At 42.4% G+C, this 22,884-nt stretch overlaps 1 protein-coding gene across 1 annotated transcript; it reads right to left on the minus strand.

The window, feature by feature from the left end:
• Window positions 1-1,880: 1,880 nt before the first annotated feature.
• Window positions 1,881-17,640, minus strand: LOC113951874 (antigen WC1.1-like). Its single transcript, XM_027653425.1, has 15 exons — window positions 17,571-17,640; window positions 14,645-14,959; window positions 12,845-13,153; window positions 10,972-11,286; window positions 9,868-10,179; window positions 9,117-9,434; window positions 8,095-8,409; window positions 6,549-6,863; window positions 5,704-5,766; window positions 5,303-5,617; window positions 5,070-5,105; window positions 4,613-4,750; window positions 4,218-4,313; window positions 2,386-2,559; window positions 1,881-2,002 (listed from the first exon to the last, which is right to left on the minus strand). The coding sequence occupies exons 1-15, from the start codon at window positions 17,638-17,640 to the stop codon at window positions 1,896-1,898; spliced, it is 3,198 nt and encodes a 1,065-aa protein (XP_027509226.1). The 3' UTR covers window positions 1,881-1,895.
• Between the last annotated feature and the right edge of the window lie 5,244 nt (window positions 17,641-22,884).

The following is a 22,884-nucleotide window of genomic DNA, read 5'->3' on the forward strand; positions in this document are numbered from 1 at the left end:
TTCCCCCTGCTTCCTGTCACGTGCTGCTCAGGATTCATCTGGCTGTAATCTCAATTGTCAACAAAGCAGCTTTCTGAAGGAAGAGTAACTTTTAACTCAAGGATGAAAAACACGAACTACCGACAGTAGCTTGTGACCTGTTGCTGAAATCTTTTTTTAACACGCGAGTACAGGGCAGTGAAACAATCGTTAAGAAAGGATTTGGGAGAGAGCTGCGAAACACCAGTGTGAAGTCTTAAACAGGCATATTGGTAGACATAGTGGGAAAAAGGAATTAATGAACGACTGAATTAAAAAAAAAAAATCTATCTGGAAGAATTAGTAGTGCCTTTCCAAAGGAAAATCCTGCCTTGCATTTTTCTCAAGGGGTCAAAACCACTGCAGAGTGTGAATTTAACGGATGCTATAAGTCACTGCCTCAGACATCCTCTGACATCTGGGGTTTCCTTTTTCCGGGCCACTGGAGCCTACGGATGTGCCTACTGCTTTCCCATGTGCCAGTTCAGCCAGTAGAGAGCCCGAGTGTGTGTCCCAGAGAGATTCATAGGTACATACACACAGGACACTTAGACAGCTGGCTACACAGACTGCAACAAGCAGTGCTACCTGTAACTCCACTCGCAAACAACAATTTCCTTTTGTACCTGATTTTTTAAAAAACTTTAAAGATAGATTTGTAATGAGCTTGGTGTTAGCCTTATTCTCTTGGTTTTCATCCTACTCTTTAGCCTCAATGAATGATTAGTTGTTTCTGATTTAATAAATCAAAGTGATCTGTTACTTATACATAATTCTGTGTGCATCTGTTTTCATCCCCCAAAATAAGAATTTTACTTGATAGATCCCACAGTTAAGCCACTTTACATCTTTTGTTTATCTTGTGTTCTGTTAATATGCTTTCAATACAATTACTCCAATTATCCCAAAAATGACCTTGTGCAGGTCCCATTTAGGTGCAGCCATAATGTTGTAAGAGTTTGGCTACAAATTTTAACACCGTGAGCACATTCCCAGTAGCAGTCCACTCATCCCAGGGAGGATTATATACCCCAGTCACCTGGGGAATAGTCATCTTAAATGGATCATGTCAATGACATCAGTTGTTGCCATCTCTGAGGCTCCAGGGTTTCCTTCTTCCTGGTCACTGCCTGGTGCCACCAGAGGGGAGAAATTCTGTCCTATGTAGACAGTTCTGACAGGGATAAAATTTCTGCCACACCTTTTTCTGCCATAGAATTGGTTGCCCCTGTCAGTTTCTGCTGCCTTTTCCTGTTCCTTGCAAACGCTCTCTATTTCTACTTTCCCAGTTTTTCTGTTAGTGAGTCAGGAAAGTAGATAGCATGATGCAGTTAAATCACATGGATGTATGCGTTTCTCTCCTTCCATCTCTCACAGCATGCCTGTCAGGCCTTGTTGATGGTGTTGCAGAAGCAATCAGCAAGAATTCCTTTTTCAAAGACTTGGATGAAACAGAATTTTGATTATTTTCTTGCAGTTCATTCTCCATTCATAATAACCCCCAGAAAGGTGTCCCATGTATCTGGGAGGAAAAACATAAATTTGAGAAGAGATCTTTGAACAGTTTCTAATAAGAAAATATCATAATTTAACAGATTAACTCAGTAGAAAAATAATTGCAACTACAATATTTAGAAATAAAAGCAAAAAGTGTCTAGGCATTCTTGGCAACAAGAAATTATAAGGGAAATTTGAAAGATTTTCTTAAAAGTCATGTTTGTTTATGTTATAAGTATGTAATCACTTCTCTACGAATAATCCAAATTTATGTAAACTAATCCTAAGTGTAGGTTGTTCTGGTTCTGCTAGTAGTGAACTAGCATTTTATGAAAAGAGTTTTATTTCCAAAAGTGGTCAGTACAGCTCAGCAGTCTCTATCAGCATCCCAGCTCTTCAATGTCATCATAGCCTGTATCTTCAAGAGCAGGGGATGAAGATCTCTCAGCTTCAGGGGTCCTGTTTCGGAACATACTAGGACTCCAGTCTGAAAACATGAAGGGAAGAACACTTGAGATAGATAAATGCACACTCTGTATTGTATAAACCCATTTATATGATTGCACAGCTGTCATTTGTCTCCTCTAGAAATCAGAACCTTAGACATGAGTGACTGTGAAAGACCTGAGAAATACTTATGTCATTCTGCCTTCTGATAACATGCACACATATCCAAAGATCAAGCTAGCTGTTTCCAGAAAACAGATTACTGATCTGACTTTAAACACTTCTAGTAAAGGCAACTCTTCCTGATAGTGGTTAGATAAAACCTAGCTAATCCCTTGAGGTACCTTCCACCTTGATTATCTTTGAGTTCAATGCAGTAATTATAGATTACAAAAACTAACAGCATTGCTCTTCTAGCCTCACCTGTCTGTGAATCCTTGTTTCTGTCACTTTCTCCAGGGTTCCCAATGATTTCCTGTTCATTCTGCCCGTAAAGAGAAGCATCTTTAGGTCCAGGAGCTTCTGTCGCATCATCATAGTCATTTTCCAGGGCATTTTCAGGCAGTGGAGAGATCTCTGGAACAGTACAGGTATTAGCTATAACAGGGAGAGTTCTTCCACTAGAGAAAGCAGTAGCTGATGATCCAGCAATACAAGGCTTTAATACTGACATGTCTGTACTTAGCTGGAATCCATCCCTCAGAAAATGTTAGTTTTCACAGTTTTATGGTATATACATATACTTACAAATAATATGTGTATAAACATGAAAATAAATTAAAACCTTCCTGTTTTACTTTTTATGTAACAATCAATACTCAATCTGAATAAGAAAAAGAGATCTTATTTGGAATAATTATCATTTTTATAAGCATTTCAAAACAAGTAAGAAAAAACTTGTAATTTATTTTTAACTAAAAAAAAAAAATCAGTATTAAAAAAGCAATGGATAATAAAATTAAGGACATGATGCAGCAGAGTCTGATATATGGGCAACTGAGGTCCAAAACAGCTTGTGCCTTTTGAAGTTAATCTCTTGGAGACCAGGCAGCAGCTAAAGAAGCTTTTTGATCAGTTCTAGAAAATTTCAGCTCTTTTTCAAACACTTGCTCTCCTTCAGCTATTTCAAATTTAAAAAAACCCAAACCAAAACAAAAACCCCTCAGCTTGGAATCTACATTTTCTTCAGACCTCTTGGATTAAAATTTCCTAACCTATTCAAATTGTATGCCAGTGTTCTTATTTGGAGCATGTCTTTCCTCTGTCTTAATTCTCCTCATTTTTCTCAGAAATAAAGCAATAGTTTACAAGCTATTACCGTTGAAATTTCTGGGAGAAGCAGTTATCGAATTGTTGGATTCCTGTGACTGGATCCTGTGGAGTGTGCAATAGTATCAGCACACATCTATTTCAAACTTCTCATACAGAAGAGAAAACTAGCACTTGTATATGAGATTGTATGACATTCTTCCACCACAAGAGTTAAAAAGAAAATTTTGATTCACATCAAAACATCACTAGCACATGGCGTGCAGCAATGAAAAAGTTTTAATCACTAATAATGAAAATTTTGGAATTAAAAACTACCCTGATCTGGGATCTCTTTCTTTGTATGATCATTACCTTGAGTTGCTCCAGGACCATTTTCTTCATCATTGTCTCCTCTATAAAACTGTGACTTTGTTTTTGAACTCTCTGAATAAGAATCTAGGCAAATGAGAAAGAATGTGGTATCAGATTAAACTCTCCTTAACTGCTAAGACTGCATCATGAGAAAAAGAGCAGGCTAGGGTAATACCATCCAAGTTCAACAGATTCTTTGGCAGTCAGCATTACTCCTGCAAGGCTTACAGTGGAATAACCAAGAATCCCTCAGGGGTCCCATAACACTCTCATGGCTCGTGGGGGAGACAAGCCACAAAGGGAGAAAAGCAATCCACAGGAAGAAGCCTACAGGGGGCACAGTTGCTGGCAGAGAGATGCAAATTATTCCTTTATTTGTCCCTGCTTTAAATAATTGCAGCAAGAAGCTTTTGTTTGTTTGTTTTGTTTGACCTATACTGATCTATGGTCTATGGCTGCACAAAACAAATTGTCCTTAGGAGAGGAATGGGCAGAGTCCACTGGGCAAGAAACTCCTCTCCTCAAATCTAGAAATTTTTAGTTTTCCAGTAGATTTGGGAGCTACGAAGTATCAGACAGGGGTCGGGGGCACCAAAAAGAGCTTTCCCTTGAGAAGAGCAAGACACACAGACCTGAGAGGAAAGTCACGACCTCCTTTTCCCTCATCAGATTATAATCAATCTCTTCATAGACAGCCTCGGAGAAGGGGTCATAGGATAGTCTGGAGTCTGAAAGTAAAAGGTAATGATCACTCACACAGTCTCTGCTCATACTCAGGTTGGGGTCTTGAAAAGGACAAGTGCCCTAAAGGGGCAGCATAGCCAGGTAGGTACCTAGAAAGTCACCAAGATGTGCTGACTGAGGATAAGCACTGCTGGGCCACTTCACTACCAGAAAGCGAGTGAAAATCTTGGTGTGGCAACAGATGCAATTCATCTCAGTCACCCATCCCCTCAAACTCCCCAGGCAACTAAACACTTGCCAGCCATGTCAAGGAGGCATTTCATACCAGTCCTGAGGGACCCACCTCTCTGCTGTGCCCTGGCACGTTGGATCTGTCTAGCAAGAATGGCAAGGACCAGGCAGAGAAGGGTCCCCAGGATAATGCAGAGGATGACAGGCATTGAAAGTCTCGTGCTGTCTGTTGCAGGGCGGCGAGGGGGATCTGAATGGAAATGAAAAAGGAACAGGAAATGAATCAGATGTCCCAGAGAGCTCTCTCCTCCAGAGAGCTGCTCCTCTACCCTGTGCCCATGCTAGCAGGGTGAGGCAGGTCACCTGCTGCCCAGTTGTGGGTCCTGCTCAAGCAGGTAAAATTCGGCAGCTGGGGCTAGTGCCACTAGGTTTTCCTTTACAAAAGGCTGCAGGAGATGCTTTCTGGTGAGCTGAAATAAACTGCTGATTTACCTGCTAGGCAATATCACGGATGTTAAACTGTCATTTGATGAGAGAAAGAAAGGGGGAAGAAGGAAGAAGGAATTTACCTGCTCTAGTGGGTAATGCTGTTGTTTCTGTCATACCTGCAAAAGGAAAGTGAGTCCACATTAAAGAAGAGGCAAGTGTGAAAAACAGTCATATCTTTTGTCATAAGTCATATCTTTTGTGTGTTCCTGCAGTCAAAATTATGAAAGGGCTGGTCACTGGGAAGTACAGCTGATGTAATGCTCCTCTATCTGCCTCCTTCCCAGATCTGTGTAATAAAGGACCAGTCACTAACCAGAGCAATTCACAGCAGCATCTTCCTTATGATCACAGCTTTTGCCAAACAAAGACTTGGCAGGACAGTCCCAAAGAGACAGCTCTGTTCCTTTACAGTGCACCTTCTCCAGCCAGATGGGACCAGCCCCTTCCCCAAAAGCAGCTTCACTCAGAGCAGACACAGCAGATCCACAGCCGAGCTGCCTGCACACAACGTTAGCATCTGCCACATCCCAGGTGTCATCACAAATTGTTCCCCAGGAACCTTGGTGCCAAATCTCCACTCTGCCAGAACATTCATCCTCTCCTCCTATGACTCGTAACTTCTCCCTGTCTGCAAAACACAGAAACCTTCTGTTTTACTGAAAGAGCAGGAAGCTTCAGAGAGACGAATAAGGAAAAACAAAGAGGTCAAAGTACCTGAACACCTTGTAGAGTTTGGACACTTAGCAAAAGTGGCTGGAGATGTTGCCTCTTTTCTTCCTGCAGAATTTAAATAGTGAAGTAAATAATTTAATTGTTTTCTGAAAAAAAGTAAGGGAGTGTAAATTGCCTGAAAATTAACCATCAAGTTAATTTTTTCCTGAAATACATGTGTGGCCTGCTTAGTTCTTGATGGATTGCTGTTTGGCTATTGCTGTAAGTAAAACAATCTTCCTGTTGGTTATGCTTTCTTTCTTCTCACATGAGGCAGCTGCAATCCCTTTCAGGATATCCGAATGTCATCTAGAATTCATTTATATTATAGTGAATATATATGAATATAGATATTCATACCCAGGGGTATGGAATACTGTCACAAGAGCAGGCATTAGAAGTGGATCTTTAGAGCCAAACTGATTTGTGCACTTATCCATGGCTATGACCATGCACATGTGTACACACATGTACATGTGCACTGATATGCCTCCATGCATTTAGAAACACATACCTGCCTCTAGACTTCTTGAGAAGTCTGATCCTAACTCAGATCTCACAGGGTGACTTGTGTATCATAGATTTTTGCTTAAAAAATATGCAACGGCACCATCCTATTGGGGAATCCCGTAGGATTTCCACTGGGTAACTGCACTCCATGACAATCATGTAATTTTAATTCACTCATTTACGTCAAGGATGTAGACAAAAATGTGTCTACCATTTGCATGAAACTAGAAATAATGTATACTATATAACAAGCAAACATAAGGTAATTACTGCAATGTCCCTTTATGTCTGCATAGGTTAATATCTGGGCAATTCTATACAAATGTATTTCTGATTACCAGTGCAAGAAATGTGGGTCTCTTCTGCTCGGTTATCACATGACTGAGGATCCCAGGGGTCTGACTGACACTGCCAGAGAGAGCTATGTTGCTCAGTGCACTCAATGTGGTCCAACCATGTGGGTCCAGAACCTCTGCCGTATTTGAAATCTTCTGCAATTTCCGCTCCACCTCCACAGCCCAGGTGTTTGCATACAGTTACTGCAGTGAGTTGAGTCATACGATTGGAACAAATGCTCCCCCATGTCCCATTGTAGAAAACTTCTAGACGCCCAGCACAGTCATTACCATTCACCAGCCTCAGAGCCAAGTAATCTGGAAGTGAAGACATAAAAATGGAATTAGATTCTTCTAGGAACTTGGCTGTGCTGAGTGAAATCCAGATATGTATTACCATATGCTAGGGCTTTTATAGTAAAAGACATTTAGTCTTCCTCATACTATTGATTGCTGGCCATTGACTTAGTAAATTCAGCTAATCCTGATCCAGAGCTTGAATCAATATGCGCTGATTGGCAAAGGGCCAGTAGGCATTTTTGTCATGTAGTTGTGGTTGCTCTTCCCTCAGTAGTATTGAATACTTGAACCTAAAATTCAGAACAACTAGTATAGGGCATAACTTAAGTGATCTGTCTGCACTCACTTCAGTGGCACTCAGACACCCTCTGCAGATGCAGCTAGGACTTCTTGCATTAGAGGGGAGTAGTTATTTTCTGCTCCTTTGTGGCTCTGATTCAGTGCCAACAGTGTCTCTCATCTCTTGGGATGCTCAGTGCCACAAACTTCTTATGACATATGTATATAATCTTTTTTTTTTTTTTTTGCAGTGCTAACTGCCTGTATTGGTTCTACCTGTGTTGTGGAGCATGGATGCTCCACAGGCTCCAGTCCATTCAGAGTTTGTACCGGCTCCATCATGGGCCCTAACAGGCTGCACTACCTTCAGGTGTTGTACCTGGACCCGTGTGGGTCCTCCATAGCCTGCAGTCCTTTCAGGAGCATACCTGTTCCAGTGTTACTTATCCACAGGCCATAGCCCTCTCAGAGACATACCTCGTCTGGTATGGAAACCATATCTCCAGCCATGTTCCCATCAGTGTCTTTTTCCACTTCTCTTTCATTTCTCCTCTCTCTTGCAACTTGCCACTGTCTTAAATATGCATGAGCAGAGCCACCATAATCTACTTTGATTTTCTGATGCTTTGGTGCACAGTGGGTTGTTTTCATTGGCTTCAGGGTGAGCTGCAACTGACTGTAATGGGCACACAGCACCTTGCTGTGGAAATCTTTACAAAATCCTCTAATTTACTCCCCAAATATTCCACCACACCACACACATTTTGTGTATGTGTGTGTGCTAATGCAAAATATGGACTTCTGTAGACCCTTTGCATCTTGGTAGGACCAGGAGGATATGCTGACCAACTACGCTTGTAATCAAGACAGCAAGAGGCTGTCCAAGCAAGTCTCCACTATTCACTGCTTCCCTTTCATGTAACCCTCCTGTTTGAACCCACAAGCTCAGAAAAGGGTTTTCCAAACACACCTGAGCACAGGACTCCAGCATCCTCTTTGTGTTGGCAGTTGTGCTGGCCCCATGCCCTAGAGGGACATGCCCAGAGATCAGATTCAGCCCCAGTGCAATTCACGTCATCCAGCCAGATCTGTCCTGACCCTTTGCCATAGTGAGCAGAGACAAATGCCTTGATGGCATGTCCGCATCCAAGTTGTTTGCAAACAACATTAGCATCTGATAGATCCCAATTATCATCGCAGATGGTGCCCCAGATACCATCATGATAAAGCTCTACTCTCCCAGCGCAGCGCTTTGTTCCATTCACCAGCCTGATCTGTCTGCTACCTGTAGGAGGAAAAGCCAGTTGTCAAGCTGCAACACAACCAAAATGCACAGGTCAGCAGAATGGCTGTCTTTTTAAAATATTTTTAAGACATCATGTTTTTGTTATATTACAAATCTTCTGCTATGCTTGCTTAGGCCAAACTTGTTTGAGGCTAAAATTGTATAAAGGGAAAGGCCTACTCCTCCATCATGTAAATGTTTGAATAATTCCTGTGAGATGTTTCAAACAAGGAGGAGTGTCTGATCATACTGAGTATATGCAGAGGTCACCTTTTCTTCTAAAGCCAGAGAAGCTATTCTCTATTTATACTCGTTTAGTTAGACAGAGACAGTTGCTGTTACAGATGGATGACAAAATCAGAGAAGGGCAGAAACAGTCGTAATATCCTTTAGAAAGGCTGCAGGTATCTATAAATACAGAAATGTCACAAAATAAAAGCTATTTAATTCTCAAATATCAATCAGAATGTGTGGCAATCATGGCCAAGTTAGTGATCTTATGGCTTCTGTATTCTAATATTTCCTTTTGATTCTGGAAGATAAATTCTTTAAGAAATTTAGATGAAGAAAGCATTATGTAAATTACACATGCTTCCTTAACTATCAAGCTCAGACTCAGGCATATGTAACATCTGCTGAGACCACAGCACAGGGTGGCCTGGAGCCAACCCTAAGAAACATTCTGTACCTTTCACACGGTAACTCACCTGAACAGATCACACCAACATCTTCAGAAACTCCGGTTGGCACTGTCTGATACTGGTAGGTCTTGCAGAGCATCAGCTGAGTCTCATTTCCAGTACACTGGACACTCCTTAAGCCAACAGGACCCATACCTCGCTCAGACTTTGGAAGGTAATAGGCTTTCTCAGCAGTTCCACACTGGAGCTGTCTGCATACCACCTGAGCATCCTTAATGTCCCAGTCATCGTCCAGGACTCTGCTCCACACACCATGGAGTGAGATCTCAACTCGCCCATCACAGCGGCTCTCTCCACCTGAGAGTCTCAGTGATTCAGCAGGACCTGGGCTCAAGAGAGGTGGAAAATACATTGAAGAATATCTGCTGCTCTTACTGTAGTATGGATAACTTGCAGGAGACATATGGAGGACAAATTTCTATGTTGGTAAAAAATTAATTCTCACCACTAATTAAGGAGACTGCCTGTGCTAAGGCTTTCTTTGCTTTCATGTACAGAAGGGTCTGCAATAGGAAGCAAGAAAGGCTTCCTCAGCTCAGAGATTAGATCCTGTGGGGAGTCAGGTACATCTAAACAATGTGAATCCCTCTACTAAATCAAGTTTCTATGCTGAAACAAAAGGCTAGAGGGGTTGGGTAAAAGAAAAGAAAGAGTATTAAAGACAGGCTGACATACCAGACTTGCTTGTGAGAGTGAGATCACCAGCACTGCTCTGGTCTGAAGTTGCACTGCCCATTAAAGGGCACTTCTGACTTACCTGAGCAAATTACAGTGGCTGCTTCTTTGGCTGAACAGGTTGGATTGCCCAAAGTCACTTGAGCACAATCCCACAGGCAGGACTCTGTCCCTTCACAGTGAAAAGCATCTCTCCATATAGGCCCATTCCAATCCGTTAAATGGTCTTCCATCTGGATTGACTTTGCATAACCACAGTTCAGCTGATGGCAGAGAATACTGGCAGCTTGCAAATTCCAGTGGGAGTGGCAGAGTCTTCCCCACGTGCCTTCATGGCGGATCTCCACTATGCCAGAGCATGTGGTGCCGTTCACCAACCTGCCCCCTGCACACCCTGAGTGTAAGAGAAAGTGAGTACTGAAACTTTACATTTGTAGGTGCTCTTGGGCACAACCTGGAAGTGACTGGGAAATGGGAAAGAGTTTTCCTTATCATTCAATGGTAAAAATGACTTCACTGGGCCACTGGAACTTCCATACTCATTATTAGACTTCGGTCCACCCTGTTTTACTTAGAAGAATGACTAGAAATCAGGATCTGGTCCCCTTTGCTGTTTTTAAAATCAGGGCACTAGGTTTTGAGACCTTAATTGTTTGGACTAGCCTCACCTAGGGCCTACAGCTATGCATCCTCAGACTGCTGGTCCAGACTGCCTTAAACCTGGACCAGGAATTCAGTTCCTTGTCTCAAGTATGTGGCAGGTGTAACTGTCTCCAGTTTTGCCTCCTGCTATATCTGGCTGTTCTCTCCAGCTGGACCCTACATTTGATTGATTGCTTTGACTTGTCTGGGACTGTCCATAGACCTTATTACCAATACCTTCCTCTGTCCCCTCTGCAAGTGCTTTAGCCTGTGCCTTGGTGGTAAGGACTCTGCCTGTGCTGTCCTCACTCTCTGCCCCCAGCTCATCCCACCCTGTGGAGCAGCCCTGCTCTTGCTGTTCCCTGACACTAGGAGCCTGTCAGAGAGAGCAACCTTGTGGTACAGATGAAGTGCAACCTTGACTACTGTAGCAGCAGACAAAAGATGGAACATAACTCCACAGACTCCCTCTGAATTTTGGGTTGGTATCTTTCCTCAAAGAAGGCGTTTTTCAGTTCTCCTCTTATACCTTTCCACTGCTTACCTGAGCATACCACACGAGCATCTTTTCCAGCAGGGCATTCATCATGACCTAGCGCACTCACAGGACAGTCTCTCAGGAGTGAGTCATTCTTCTTGCAGCTGAATGTGCCATTCCAGACAGATCCATTTCCTTTCCCGAAGGACTGTCCACTTGGTATCAGTAGGGCAACTCCACAGTCCAGCTGCTGGCAGAGGATATTGGCAGCTGGTAAATCCCACAGGTAGTCACAGAGGGTTCCCCATGTGCCTCCATGAAGAAGCTCTACTCTCCCTGAACATGTGGTACTCCCATTTGCCAGCCTGTACCCGCCATAGCCTGAAGGAAGAATGAAGGAACTTAGCTGTTACTTTTTGGTTTTTTTGTGCTATTGCACTGAAAATTGTAAGCTGCAAGAAACTAGCTGCAAGGAACTGTCACTCACTGTGTCTCAGGTTATTGGAAAGCAGGTTGTTGATAAGCCAGTTCTGAAAATAAAAGTCTGTGTTGTCCATGTTGTAGCCTGCACTGCATGACTAAAAGCTTTTTGATTCTAAGTTCAATCTCTCCTTTTCTGCTCTGCTCTCTCCTCCCCCCACAGTACTGCTGCTACCTTGCAACATCTTTTCTTGCAGAGGCAGTTCTGGCACTACCTTACTTGTGAGAAACTCAGAATAAGTGCTACCAGTAGCACTCTCTCTCCCAGTAGTTGGTCATCTCATGTTTCCCAGCAAGCAGCAACTACAATGTGCAATTCTGAGCTTTTATCCATGTGCCAGCATAAGGCTCTGAACACAACAGGCCATACTCATCAGCATATTCATAATAAATTAAATGCGGCATGGGTAGGACTATGGTGTGCTGCTACCAGCCCCGTGTAGTCCCTCTGCCTTCTCACACTGTTACTTCCTATCTTTACGTGGTCCTTGCATAGTATCCCTAATGAGAGCTGGATTTCAGCTCTGAGCAGAGACTCTTGAGAGAGAGGGACAGGAGCCAAGACCTGTTAGATACCTTAAATGAGCTTTTTGGCTGCTACAGCTCCCCAGCCAGTGCTCCAGGTCACTGTGGCCAGTGGGACAGTGTCCAAGGCAGTCTTGAAACAGACTGTAGCCCTTTGACTGGGAAACAGACATGAACTGCAGTCCTTATTCAGGCTGGTTTTGTGACAGGGTGTTGCCAGAAGCTCTGCCCCATGCTTAGTTTACCCCTTTGAAATTGTGGCCTCAGAAAAAAAGCTGTGTTTGCTAGGTCTAATCTTCACTTTTGAAGGGGGTGACAGTACATTAGCAGTATTTAGATCCCCCAGCAGTCATGACCATATGGAGTTCTTAAGTGATGTTACCTGTCAATCACAACTAAAGTCATCTAGGCCTCTGACAACTTTTTTTTTAGTAACTGAATTTTGTAACTTGTGCCTCCTTCAATCTTTTGGAGATATGATACCTCTCCCAGTTTTTTAATTAGCTGAAGTGCCAGAGGTTAACATACGCACTGTCACCACAGGAAATAAATTAATTTCTCCATATTCCTGCTTGTCCTTTCTGGCCATTTCTCCTTTTATTTATAAGAGAAAGCTGTGTAAAGAATTCTCAGCACTATTGAGTGCATGTCTCTAATAGCATAAAAGAAATTACAGCCCTTTTGAGATCTGCCTCTGGTGCAGTAGTGAAGTGATTCGAACAGCCCATGTCAAATGTAGACTCTCAGTGGAGTGAATGAGAGATGGCAGGGCTGCTCTCTGTAACGTCCTGGCCTCCCTTGAGGCGTGATAGGGGAAGCATCCAAGAATCCTGAGGATCACAGAAATGAGTGTGCAGAGGCTCTGAACTGTGGGTTAACAGGAAGAAGACATATAGGACACAATTAAAATATGTTCACCAGTCCAAAGTCTCACCTGAACATACAACAGTGGCATCATGAGAGCATGTGTTAGTGTGGTGTAGGTTCCTGGGACAGTGTGCAAGGTGAGTCTCATTCCCTACACAGTGAAACTCTTCTTGCCAGATCAGTTCATGTCTGTCACCAAAGTGAGTTCCTCTCAAGGTATCCACCGCCTGGCCACATTCTAACTCATTACATATAACAGAGGCAGTTTTGAAATCAATGTGTGAAAAACAGACAGTAGCCCAAGTTTCTTCTTGCTTTACTTTCAGATTTCCTGAGCAGGCAGTGTCCCCTCCAGTCAGACGTAGACCAGAGAAGCCTGTGGAAAAAAAACACCAAGAAACCCAGCATCAAAGGTTGATTGTACTGACCTAATTTCATAATTTCATGTACCTTCATGGGCAAGTCACGTCACTTCTCTGAGGACCACTGATACTTTTAAATAATGATTGGGACAATTCCTCTATGCCACTGACAAGAAAGAAAATGGTGTATGAGATTGCTTATTTCTTAGTATGTGAAAATATTAAGTCCTTGGAAAGCTATAGAAGTAGGGAATCTTTGAACATCTACCAATGACTGAGAAGTAGCAACCCCTAAAGAGAGAAATAAATGGTCATTTACTAGTGTGTGTCCACAAGACTTCATTATTTAAATGAATAGGAAGCCAAAGCTTCCTTCTTTCCAGGAAGAGGAAACAGGAAATGTTGCACCCATCTTCATAAAAGGCTAAAAAGACAGACTGAAGATCTACAGGCTGATCAGCCTCACTTTGGTGCCTGGGAAAATTATGGAGTAAATCTTCCTGGGACACATCTCTGGGCTCAAGAAGATGAATAGGAAGAGTCAACATGGATTTACTGAGGGTGTATCATGGCTGTGGGACCTTATTGCATTGTCTGATAAAAGTGGATTTATGGATGAGGGGTCAGCAGCTCATGTAATTTACCTTACATTTAGCACGGTCATTAGCGCTGTCTTGCACAATATTCTTATGTCCAAAAACTAGGATATTACAGTCTGGGTGGAAGGACAACATGGTTAAACAGCTGATTGAATGGTCAGGCTCAGAGAGTCGTGACTGGGGGGTTGCACTCTACCTGAAGACTGGCAGCAAGCGGAATACCACTTGTTGGGTCTTTCCTGGGACCCGTTCTGCTCAGTGACATTACCAACAACCTGGAGGAGGTGATGGAGTACACTATTATCATTTTGGGGGGTGGAGGGAGATAACCATGAAAGCAAAGCTGCCATTCAGAGATCTAGACAGGTTGTATTAATGGGCTCACAGGAATCTTATAAAAATCAAAACCGACAAATATAAGGTTTGAAGCTGGGAAGGAAAAACCTCATGCAATCATGCTTTATCCGAAGAGCAAAACCAAGCACATCTTGCAGAAGAAGCAGCCAAATATTGGATTTGTTTGCCATTGAAGACTGTCCTGTCTTAGCTTATGTGAAGATCTGAAGAAGAAAGGCAGTTGTATGGCATAACACTGTATTTTCTTGCTTCTCCATCTACACTTGCTTTTTTAGCTCCCATTCCTGGTCATAGAGAAGTTTAGTACTGCTGTCCTGTTGCCTGCGAGAGCTGTGATAGAAACAAATATTTTCTTTTTCTCTTCTATGGCATTTAATAAGTCCGTTCTATGTCACTGCTGTGCCCAGGCAAAGTAGACTTGCACATATAGTCAGTAGAAGACTTAGTGCTGGTGCAACTTGCTGTGGCTGAATGGAGGCAGTACTAGGACAAAGTCTGATCCCAGCCTCGTATCTTTTTTCTATTCTACAAGGCTGAATGAATTCTTACCTGAGCAGATCACTCCAATATCAAAGTAATGAGGGCAGGTAAAAGCACCCCATCCTGTATGTGTGCAGTTCCAGAGAGCAGATTCATCACCACGGCAATCAACTCGATACAACCATGTTGGTCCAGTCCCTTCTCCAAAAGGAGCTCGATTAAGGGCCTGAACAGCAGATCCACATTGTAGTTGCTTACAAACAACCTCAGCATCTTCTATGGTCCAGTCACCATCACACACAGTTCCCCACTGCTCCTCGTGTTTTACTTCCACTCTCCCAGAGCAGGGGCCGGTTCCGTTTGACAGCCTCAATTCATCAGCACCTTCAGGCACAGAGACACACCAAGATTATGGAAAGGACAGTGCCTGATCATGATTATCTGTTACATATGGTTAATGAGATTATTATTGCTCTTAATTTACTCTTACATCAGACTTAGTTGGTTCACCTTTCTAAATAGTTCAACTCAAAGGTTTTTTTGCAAGGAGTTTTCTCTGTATTTACAAATTTGACCTAACTGCACAGCTAAAATTTAAGTTATTTCTAATGGCAGGCAAGCTTTCTCTTCTTCTGACTTATCAGGGCTAGGAAATGCTGAGTAACGTCCCCACTGTGTGGTTCACAAAGCACACCACAACAGACACCAGCAACTGGAGTGGGCGAGGGTAAGGCATGTCAGTATGTGATTGCCAGTGTATATCAAGCTAGATTATCCCATGGGTTAATTGACCTGTGAGCCAAGTATACGTGTCTTTGGGAGAGAGGTAACTGGAGGAGTTGGCTACCAGAGAGACCAGAGGGTCCAGGCCTGCTGCTAGAGGGATGGTAAGGTCAACTAATTCTTCTCTCTAGGCGCTGCAAGTATGTCGGTTTTAGCCCATGAACTGGTGCTAATGCAGCCACTTCTTTCAGTAACTAACCACTCCTTCATTTCTTAATCCGTACTAAACTATTAGCAGCAGTCAACTAGAAGGCAGTTTTGCCTCCATCTTCATGTGGTCTGTAGCCCGATTCTTCACTGCTTTATTAGACACAGACAATGTGACTTTGACACATGATCACCATGACACAGGCAAAGGTTTTACCTCTTCGCTAACACTGCTGGACTTCCACAGAATTTTCTGCCTATCATATAGATTTAGAAATAAAAAAAGGATTGTTACTCAAGTGACTGAGAGCTGATAACTTCCAAAAGCTTTTTTTTCTGCAAACTGTCCTCTTTCCTCAAGTCTCCTGAATAATAACATCTCTCACATACCTAGCACAAGCCTCAGATAACTCGAAAATCACTTTGTTCTTTCAACATGTTGTCTCAGAAGGAACATAATCTTTCTGTAATAAGTCTTATAAGACTTCTGAAAAATATTCTGGAGAACAACCCACACTCTGAAGAATGTAGTCCAAAAAAGAGTTTTCTTAGCTAAAACATTTATACATTTAAAAGATAAATGAATCCTAAGAAAAGTTGAATTCATAATACATTTTAAAAGGAATCAGATAACCCATATCCATTAGCCATATCCAGGAGCAAAACAAGCTTAACTAATTGACCTCTCTGCACTTGAATTTTTAAATAATCCAATATCTGATGTTTTCAACATGTAATAGCATGCAAGAGGATTCAGAGGCAAGCATAACTCAATCAACAGATTTAAATATTCCCTAATAAAAGCTATAATTTGCTGTAATCAATCTACTGTGAATTTTTTATGATTCATACAGACGCATTGTTTTGTATTTCCTCATATACCATAGCATGTCCCACAAGTACCTTCATTGAATTCAGTGGTTCGGTGTTCTGTTTGGGTAAGGTAAGAAGGCATAAGTTTTACTTGCTCTGGCTGAAGACCTGGTTCTCCTCATAGACAAGGGATGAAAATGAGCCATGCATTCCTGTGCCCAGGCCCTAAGAGGAGGTTTTCAGCAGATTGCCAGCTCATTCCCTGAGGGTTGTGCCTCCTGCACTGCTGGTACAATGCCCCTGCCTGGGGAACATCAGTGGTCTTTAGAAGCATGGAGAGTGCAAGTACTTCCAGAGCAGAGATGAGGGTGGTAGGTGCTGATGATGGTGTCAAGGTAAAGCTACCCCTGTCTGCATCTTCCAGTTAGTCTGTTACTATTCCCTGACATTAAAATAAGTTGGCAGAAAACTCACTCTCATTTCTACAGTACAGCTCAGTTGACACTCAAGCATTGCCAGAAAGATGTCTAAATAAAAACCTTTCATATTGTGAAAATGTGTGTCAAGAGTGCCTCCTCTTCCCTGCTGCATGGACTGTGACTGCATCCACACAGCTGGTGAGAACCTTTAAGATCAGGGCCATGCTACATCAAAGCATCAACCATGAAGTCTTGTTCTCATCATATGGGGATGCAAGCACGACTACAATGCTATAGTACCACCTCCATGCGTAGAGACAAAAAAAAGAGATTTCCAAAATCTGTCTCTCATTACCAGCTTCAAACATATACATATAGCTCTAGAAGAGCAGAGAGACAAACAGTAATAAGATGCAGATATACAGGAGTGACTGAAGGGATGGTGTGTTACCCAGTCAAATTCCACTGGACACACAGGGCACAGCCACACAGTTTTAACTGATGTTGAACATAGACCTGGAATTATTAATTCTGTCTACAACCAGTTCAGAAGGAGAGGTAAGATAGTAATAAGAATATCCAGTTTGTTTCCATTACAGCTTGACTTGGACTTGAATTCCTTTGAGAATGTCTCAGTAAAATACAAAACTTTTACAGATGGCTTACGCTTCTTTATCTCAGGACCACCAAGGAGATTGAATCAAAGACAGAAACATATTTAAACACCTTCTTGTCTCTTTGCCTTAGAGGTTGATAGAATAACAACCTATTTATACTAAATTTACATACTTTTCCTGTATCAGTACCTTATGTGAAATAAAGTATGTACTTACCCAGGGATACCTGAATGGAGAGGAGAAGCAACCACAACACTGGAGCAGAAAGATGTCCTTTTGTTGCCATTTTGATTACAAATAGATGAAACTTTGCTCTTCAGGCATTACCTAGATCAAACTCTGCATGGGCTTTTCTGTGTCTCACAAGTGACTACAAAAGAGGAAATATATAGATTCACGTGCTAGCGTGAACTACATGAAGGAACCAATAGAAATATTGTTCACCTTTTTAGACGTTATCGATAGATTAATCTCAAACCTGAAAGAACCAAAACTTCCAATAAAATTTGAAAAGTGTGCTTGTGACCTTATATGAAGGATGATTGCACATTTGATGTGATCTTCAAAATTGTTTTACTATGGGACCAACACTGGTGGCACTGGCAGAGCAATACACAAAGTGGTTATTTGTGACCTGACAAAGGAATGTAAAAGTGCAGAACCATGTAGTAGAGAAAAAGGCAAAGAAAATCCCTGAATTTGTTGCTTATCCATCTCATTGGGAAAAATTGTTCTCCAATAAACAGAAGTGGTGTTTATCACTAGCGGTAGTTCTGTGAGCAAAAAATTATACCTGTTCTGTCTTGAGTCAGGTGCTTCTCAGGGCTTCCTTAATCAGTCAAAACTTTATGGGCAGAAGCTCTTGAAAGATCATCTTCCTGAGGATGTGAATTACAGGACGTCCTATTTCGTCTGCTGAGTTTCTTTTTGTTTCAGGTGACCATAGCTGGTAGTTCTACCCACTCATTCATTCACTTTAGAATGGTGAATTTATGGAAATAAAAGCTGCTGTTAATTAAATGGTGGCTACTTGACTCATTCTGGCAACTGGAAAAAGTTGCAGAGTGCTGTTTACATCAGTCTAAACACACAATCCTCTTTATAACACTGACAACACATACTCCTTTTGTCCGATAGCATTTATCTACTGTTTATCCAGAATCCCAAGTTCAGTAACATCCAAAGTATTGGGTCCTTAGAATATCAAGCTCTGCAATCTCTTCCCCTTCTCACTGGGCTTTTTCTGCTTGTTCAAGGTCTGTATAATATTGCAGCAGTGTAACCTTTGGTCAGACTGCTGCAGAAAATGCTGCATGAGGAAGAGCAGAGAGAAGTCTGGCCAGAGGCTGCCCATTTTTTGCTTAGGAGTTGCTCAGGAGTTCAGACACTTGCCTATGGTCTCTACTAGAGCTTGACTGGCCATAAACTTTGCTGATAATGACCCTGACCTGATGACTTGACCTTATGGCTTGGACTGCCACCTTACTATAGTTTTGTCTGCGTTGTCTGGGCTGCTGGTTTAACCTGGCTGCAGTTGCTGGGCCTATTCTGGTTTTATTGTTCAGGTACTATGGGATTGCATCCCTCATGAAGTTCTTGCCTCATACCTGGTTTGCTGTTAGCTTCAGCTAACAGCAAGCCTGGTTTGCTGTTAGCTTCAATTCCTGACTGACCTTCTCTTGCAGAGCATCCTGCTTCTGCTGTCTGATACAGACCTCCAAAAAACAGAAAGTTACTTCCACTCCATTAGAAATCTGGTCAGGCTGAGGAAAAACCCACTGCAGAAGTACTAATGAGAGCTAGATAAAGTATCCATTATAATGTCTATTCCTGTACCGAGGTTCAGTGATTTCACTTAGCACTATTCCTTGCTGATTAGGGGCCATCAACTGAATTCTTATTGACACTTAGAACCCATTCCAGGAAGTCTAAGATTAAGATTTGTTTCTCAGCATACAGGCCCTTGATGATGAGAGCCTCTTTCATGAACACTGTGTCCAAGTAACCAGGTACATGCCAGTGCCCATGGATGTTAGAAGTCAGAATTCTCATCTGGGAACACTCTGGTACTCCCCTTTTCTTCTTTTTTCTGTTGCAGACAGGTTTGTTATCTGGATCAGTATTCACTTAGGTTGAGACTGCCAGCATGGATTTCCCCATGCCCAATGGGCATGAGAGGCTTCCTAAAAACTACCCATGATGACTTTAAGGAGTCCTGAATATGTCTAGTGACAACAGGACATGCTCCTAGTTGAATGACCAGGAGAAGACATCTCTTCAAGGACAAGTTCAGTGGCAACATGCTGCCACATCTGTCATCTAGTCTTATCTATCTAGGAAAGTTTGTGAAGGACCTTAATGGTATGCTCCTACTAGACTTGGTCTCAAAATGTTTCCTATATGGAAAAGTAACCCATTCGTTATGATTGCACATCCCAGCATTGCTGCTGCTATCCACTGTCTGGATAGAGGGACTTTCTGTGACACCATTCCTGCACAAATAGCAGAAGAAAATCCAGCACCATGTCTGTTAAGCCATAACTTGGTCTACATATCCAGAAATTCTGCTCTTTCCTGAGGTGGCTGAAACCCTTGTTTCATAAGGAAATCTCCAGTTCTTATCATAGGTATGGTGAGAGATTAATAGGGTAGAAGAGAGGATTCTATCTTCTGATTCTCCTCATGCCATCCACTTTGTATTTGCAAAGAAATGTAGCATGGGGTACTTGCAGGCATCAGGATGTTCTTATAACATGGCTTTGAACCCAGCTACATGCTCACCATTCATGGCATGTCCCATGGGAGTAGCTGGAAGACTCTTGCTGCAGGACCCCACAGCTGGGAATTGTGTAGGGACTGCTTTCACACAGACTCACTTAAGATAGCAAGTACAATGGAGACTCTGGGGTTTTCATCTGGAGCAACCAACGAAGGATGTGGTTAGAGGCTCATCTAATTTTTGAAGCAATCAGCACAAACACTGTCTACAGTTCTAAACACAAGTTAGTCAGGGACTGATTCCTGGGTTCAGTGTCAAGACTTACTTGCACCCCCACTGCAAATGATTATTTCCCTCTATATCATATTTTCCTTGAAGTGTCCCAAAGCAGAGACTGAACCGGCACCTGAGTCATGGTGCTCCATGCTCCGAGAGTGCTTGTGTTTACTTGTTTATTGTGCAGTGTCCCTACAGGGTCCCTACAGTCTCTCTCTCCTGCAGATGAAGAGTTTCCTAATATTCTCGACACTTTCCAGGATTCATCGCCATGGCAGCATAAGGAATCCCTCCCGATGAACATTAATATGAAATATATAGAGTAGAAAGTCAAGTCCTTCCTTGTAGCCTGTAAAAAACTTTCTAAAAGAGTTTTCAAATCTGGGAATACAAAGCTGTCTAATGGAAGATTGCTTAGAAAAAGTTGTAGTGGAGATGGCTAAAAAAAGCATTGACAAGCTCCTCTGGATCACGTGGACTACACAGAGGTCTTTGCAGGATTTCAGGCATGCACACTGATGCAGGGTAAGCAACAAAGGAAGCAATACAGCCCCTTTTAGAGGATGGGAAAGGAAACAGGGAAAACATCATCTGAGAAACAGAGGTGAAGCAGAGAAAGTCATAGAGGGATGGGAGAGAATGGGAATGCGTACCTCAGCCATCCTTGCACAGTGCTGTGGTACTACTTACTGTCCAGAAGGTAGACACAGGGAATCTGTGGGGAGAGGAGATCCAAGACATCAGTAGTTGTCTGCTGCCCAGTGGAAAAGGACCTGTGGGAGCTGGTCAACGGCCAGCTGCACAAGAGCCAGGATTGTGCCCAAATGACCAAGGAGGCTGATGCCATCCTGGCCTGTATCAAAGCCAGCGGGACTAAGGAAGTGATTGTCCTCCTGTGCTCAACACTGATGAGGCCACACCTTGAGTGCTGTGTTCAGTTCTGGGCCCACGACAAGGACACAGAAGTGCTGGAGCATGTCCAGAGAAAGGCAATGAGGTCAGTGAAGGGTCTGGAGCATAAGTCGTATGAGGAGCACCTGAGGGAGCTGGGGTTGTTTAGCCTGAAGAAAAGGAGGCTCATGGGGACCTTATTGCTCTCTGCAGCTACCTGAAAGGAAGTTGTAGCGAGGTGGGAATCAGTCTCTTCTCCCAGGTAACAAGCAACTGAATGTGACGAAATGACCTCGGGTTATGCCAGGGGAGGTTCAGGTTGGATATTAGGAAAAGTTTCTTCACTGAAAGGATTGTCAAGCACTGGGACAGGCTCCCCAGGGAAGCAGTTGAGTCACTCATCATGGATTTATTTCAAAGGTGTGTAGATGTAGCACTTAGGGCCGTGGTTTAGTGCTAGGTTAATGGTTGAACCTGATGATCTTAAACATCTTTTCCAACTAAAATGATGCTATGATTATATGAAAATCAAGGAGCAAGCACCAGAACTACTTTGAGATACTTTGATTAAGAAACTGAACACAATGCTTTGCTCACCAAAATGATCTACTAGAGTTGGAACAATACAAAGAAAGCCTTCAGGCATGATCAGGTGAATACAAAGTCAAAGGGCAATGAAAAGACTTCCAAAAATTGTCAGCCTAACAAAACAAAGCTCTGCTTCTAAGTATTTTGAGACAGGTTAACACTAACTGGAACAAGGACAGTATAATATGAAGAAAAGTATAAAGTTGCTGTGAAGACATGTAAGACTGGATGCCACAAGGAGGCTTTTAACAATCAGAAAAGATTGGAATAAGCTTCCAATTAAAATGGTAACAGAAGAAAACTTTTGTAGTAATGACCAAGATCATAATCACTGAAAGGAATTACTGGGCATGTTTCCTTTGGTTAACACAAGTATAGACTTGATGACTGTAGTGGTCGCCTTAAATCCCTTGCTCCCTGGTTCAGGAATTATCACAGTAGACTTTCTGAATAAATGTTATTTTTGCTATAGAAATAAGAGAAGGTTTCTGTAGAGTAGACAAAAACCCCTTATTCCATAGTGACCATGTAGCATTTTCATCTGGTACTTGACAATGGACTCTGCCGTGTGGATATGCAAAATCTCAGACGCCCCTACACTGTGACCAACAAGATGCAAACTAGGCAGGTCACTGAAGGGAGAATGAGCAGTGTTAGTGGAATATTTATTGGTCAAATGAGGTTCAGATGGGATTCAGGCAGGCAACCACTAATGAGCCTGTGCTAGTTCTAGAGAGGCAAGCAGGGACAAGATGGTTTCATAAATAGAATTGTAAATTTTCTTGGTAGGTGTTAAAGTCAGGGGAGGAAAAGATCACAATCAATGTTTATTAGATCACTTCTTACTAGTTAAATTGTTAGTAGAACCAAGCTGTTATTATTAATAGCAGATTACAATTCACATAGTATGGCCCATTATTACCTCACACTCAGACACTTACTGACCTGGTATCATGATGCGCTGTGGTCTTGGCAAACTTGGGAAACTTGATGTTCTGAGTTTTTCTGTTCTTGTGAATCCACAGGAGTGAGAATCTCCGGACCTTTTGTGTTCCT

Source organism: Corapipo altera, unplaced genomic scaffold, assembly GCF_003945725.1.
Source record: "Corapipo altera isolate COAL_440 unplaced genomic scaffold, ASM394572v1 61, whole genome shotgun sequence".
Taxonomy (NCBI): Eukaryota; Metazoa; Chordata; class Aves; order Passeriformes; family Pipridae; genus Corapipo; species Corapipo altera.

Bases quoted from the DNA above. Each gene is read 5' to 3' on its own strand.
- LOC113951874 (XM_027653425.1), bottom strand. From the start codon at position 17,640: ATGGCAACAAAAGGACATCTTTCTGCTCCAGTGTTGTGGTTGCTTCTC. The intron at 13,154-14,644 runs GTAAGAATTCAT...TTTTTTCCACAG, and splicing joins TATTGGAGTGATCTGCTCAG to GCTTCTCTGGTCTACGTCTG. The intron at 5,767-6,548 runs GTAATCAGAAAT...TAAATTCTGCAG, and splicing joins GACCCACATTTCTTGCACTG to GAAGAAAAGAGGCAACATCT.